Raw genomic sequence first — 3,070 nt, 5'->3', positions numbered from 1 at the left:
TTTTGTGAAGTGCTTAGGGAGCTAAATGCTGTTTGAATATAAAGGAAACCGCTATATTAGCTCACAGATAGCCAAAGATGGAGATGGGCATGGCAAAATTGCTATATGCAATGGCTTCGCTCTTAAGGCACCGGGGAAGCTAGATTTCTCTTTGAGAAGCATGGTTGCCTCTAAGCACACATGGAGCATGAGAGAACAGCCCACCTCAACCCTAATGACACGACAAGTCGAGATGGGGTCAAAGCACGAGTTTAAATTTACAAAATTGAATTTATTTGCAACTTAGCATAACAGTACCATGTTATTTGCAACTTGAGATAACAACATTAGCAGGTGCATCAAAGTAACCAAGCATACTCAAACCAGTTAAGTTTAGCATATCCCTGTCCGTATGCCTCTCTCTGCACGTAAAACGCGCAAGGATGACCTTGGCTCTCCAATGCACAATTCTTCGCCAGGTTAGTTGTCTACCTTCGCTTGATGCTCTGCAGAGTTGAAAGGACATTTCCCGGAAGACTGGGAGGGTTCTCATCATGATGGGCGCACCCCAATCGCCCTCGGTCTTCTATTTTCTGCGTTCTGTGCCGCTCCATGGCTAACTTCGATAGCCTCCCCGATGGGCTTCTCTGTTTCATTTTCTCAAAGCTTTGCTTGGCGCAGGCTGTCGCAAGGTGCTCCACCGTTTGCCGTCGCTGGCGCTTTGTGTGTGCCACGGTTGATACCCTCACCTTTGAATCTTTTCAGCTGTTTGAGAACAGGGCAGATAGGAGGAAAGCTTCTTGCATTGAAGATGTGGTCTCAAACATGCTTATTAGAACAGGTGGAGTGAGAAACTTGAAGATAGCATACCATCCTGTCGTGTGGCCATGGATACACAATGACCATTTTGCAGAGGAGAAGGTGTGTATGTGGCTACAGCATGTACGTACGTCGCTCGAGCGCCTCACTCTTGTGGACCCAAACCTGGCGACTCCTCAGCGTAACAGGCTTGTTTACCTCTCTAATTGTAAAAAACTTCAATGGCTTAACCTCTGTTATGCATTTATACCCTCTTTGCCTCCACAATGCGAGGCGTTTGACATGTTAACATCCTGCTCGCTCGACCTTGTCGTCATCACGGACTCTGCACTCACATCATTTGTACAACTTTGCCCGTTCCTGGAATGTTTAAGGCTCAACTCTTGTACAGGACTGCAAAGCCCCCATATAAGGGCCCCAAGTTTGAGATGTCTGGAGTTTGTGAGTAATTTGGGATGTGTCGAACCTATCCAAAGGATATGTGCAGATGCTCCCAATCTCCAGCATGTTTTTCTGAGTTATGTTGAGGAGCTGAGAACAGAGGGTGAAGGTCTTTTAGAGCTTGATTTAATGTGCCATGTGAAGCCTTCACTACAGCTGCTGCCTTTGCTTAGCAGCCTTTCCATGCATGGACCCATGTGGAATTTGGACAGCATATCAGAGTATATTCGCCTCGGACCTAGTGTGCAAGTGCTGTACATTGATGTCAAGCTGGAGGAAAAGAAACCTGTCAAGATCGACCAATTCTTCGGGCATTTGCAGAACTTGAAAACCATGTATATAGGGTCTGAGTTCTTTGAGGTCGGTTTGTGCATGATCTCTCTCATAACAAGGTTTTAATAGGGCACAATGGCATCCGTGTTTGAGGTCGATTACATGGAGATTATGTGAATTATTGCTATTGAGTTGGTGTATTGCATGCTGCAGGTGGTGCATTTGGCATGTGGGCTATTTATGGGTAACTTTGCGAATAGAAGGCCTGTGGAACCCTGTTTGTATGTGTGTATTACATGTTTACATATACATATGTGAATAGATGCATGCATATATTGTGCAGACATGCTTTATACACAAATACCGATATGAACACACATATATATGCCTGCCATGTGCGCGCATGCACATAGACGCACACTAAGAAGACGGCTTGCCACACACAGTTTGAAGTGTGAATGTCATACATACATAGACAGTAGAGGCTGTGGTCTGATGCGGTCCATTTTTTCTAGTGCAGTGCTTGCAAGCAGGGGCAAAGCTCTCCTCCACAATGCGAAAGGTGAGCTTGCCTTCATTGGAGGAGATTACGGTCGCAGTGACGCGTGGTGACCCACATTGTATTACAATCCTGAGTATGGTTCTTCGGTGTTCGAGTTCCTTGAAGAAACTGCAGATAAATGCAGAGTCATTGGAGAACAGCACTGAGAATGCTGCATTTTTTACGTGCGTGCTTGCTTTACAGAGGATTTATGTGCACGTAGAGATTCTGTTAACTTGTCCAAGTAGCTTGCTGTAAATAGCCGCAACATGGGCTACAGAGTCAATAACGTATCCAGACAAATAATTCTTTTACCCAAAGCCTTGTAATTGTAAATAGCTATTGAGTTGAAAGGCTCATCAGATCAAGAAAAGTGGGAATGTGTTTCTTATAAAGTGGTTGATTGTTTCATCAAGGATGCTAGAAGCTGGTAATTTTAATTGCTCAATTTTTATTTGCAGAGGAATCACCTAGATAGTCAGGGTGATGTCGCCAGGAGTAGTTGAAGCTAGTGACAAAAGCCTCTGCCTAGGTGTTGTGGTTTTAGACCGATAATTGATAAATGGTAAATATAATATAGACCGCTACCTAGAGATAATTGTCAGTGGCATGCTGAAATGGGCAATGTGTACACATTTATTTCTTGTCTTGGCATTTCTATGTGTATGCTTGATTATTGACCATAGTCTCGAGGGATGTTGGAGGGGGGGCAGTTATTACTGTCCTTGTAGTTCTCTGTCATGATTTTTCTTGCCTTTCTAGGAGACCCAAAATCAAATCAAGTACCTTATGTATTTTTTCTCAGAGTTAGTTGCAGCTGAAGGTACATAGTCTGAGACATGGTCCATATCTTGCAGGAGAAGTAGCACAGAGAATGGATGACAGAATTGCATGATTGTGTTCATGTCAAGAAACAGGACCTCAAACAAGAAAATGTGGATATTCAAGTTGCAATGAGGCAAGGGAGTGCTCCAAGGAGAAACCAAAGACCATGCGTCAGTAAATTTTACATTTGTT

The 3,070-nt window shown here is 43.9% G+C and overlaps 1 protein-coding gene across 3 annotated transcripts; it reads left to right on the top strand.

The window, feature by feature from the left end:
- The first annotated feature begins 338 nt into the window (after window positions 1-338).
- Window positions 339-2,479, top strand: LOC147437667 (F-box protein At1g10780-like). 3 transcript variants are annotated; one of them, XM_086487164.1, is made up of 4 exons: window positions 339-671; window positions 745-820; window positions 919-1,599; window positions 2,033-2,479. In XM_086487164.1, exons 1-4 carry the CDS (start codon window positions 592-594, stop codon window positions 2,309-2,311), a joined length of 1,116 nt encoding a protein of 371 aa, XP_086343290.1. In that variant the 5' UTR covers window positions 339-591; the 3' UTR covers window positions 2,312-2,479. The 3 variants fall into 3 exon arrangements, with proteins under 3 accessions (XP_086343290.1, XP_086343289.1, XP_086343288.1); XM_086487163.1 differs by having other exon boundaries at window positions 341-1,599; window positions 2,028-2,220; XM_086487162.1 differs by having other exon boundaries at window positions 345-1,599.
- Window positions 2,480-3,070: the final 591 nt, after the last annotated feature.

This window comes from Adiantum capillus-veneris, chromosome 17 (genome assembly GCF_014529385.1).
Source record: "Adiantum capillus-veneris isolate H3 chromosome 17, ASM1452938v2, whole genome shotgun sequence".
Classification (NCBI taxonomy): Eukaryota; Viridiplantae; Streptophyta; class Polypodiopsida; order Polypodiales; family Pteridaceae; genus Adiantum; species Adiantum capillus-veneris.
The sequence above is the reverse complement of the archived record's forward strand: the minus strand, read 5'-3'. Positions and strand labels throughout refer to the sequence as shown.

What these genes read in the sequence shown, in the direction of transcription:
- LOC147437667 (XM_086487162.1), top strand. Translation starts at nt 592, where the DNA reads ATGGCTAACTTCGATAGCCTCCCCGATGGGCTTCTCTGTTTCATTTTC. An exon ending in TAGGGTCTGAGTTCTTTGAG is followed by an intron (nt 1,600 to 2,032) that starts GTCGGTTTGTGC and finishes TTTCTAGTGCAG; the next exon opens with TGCTTGCAAGCAGGGGCAAA.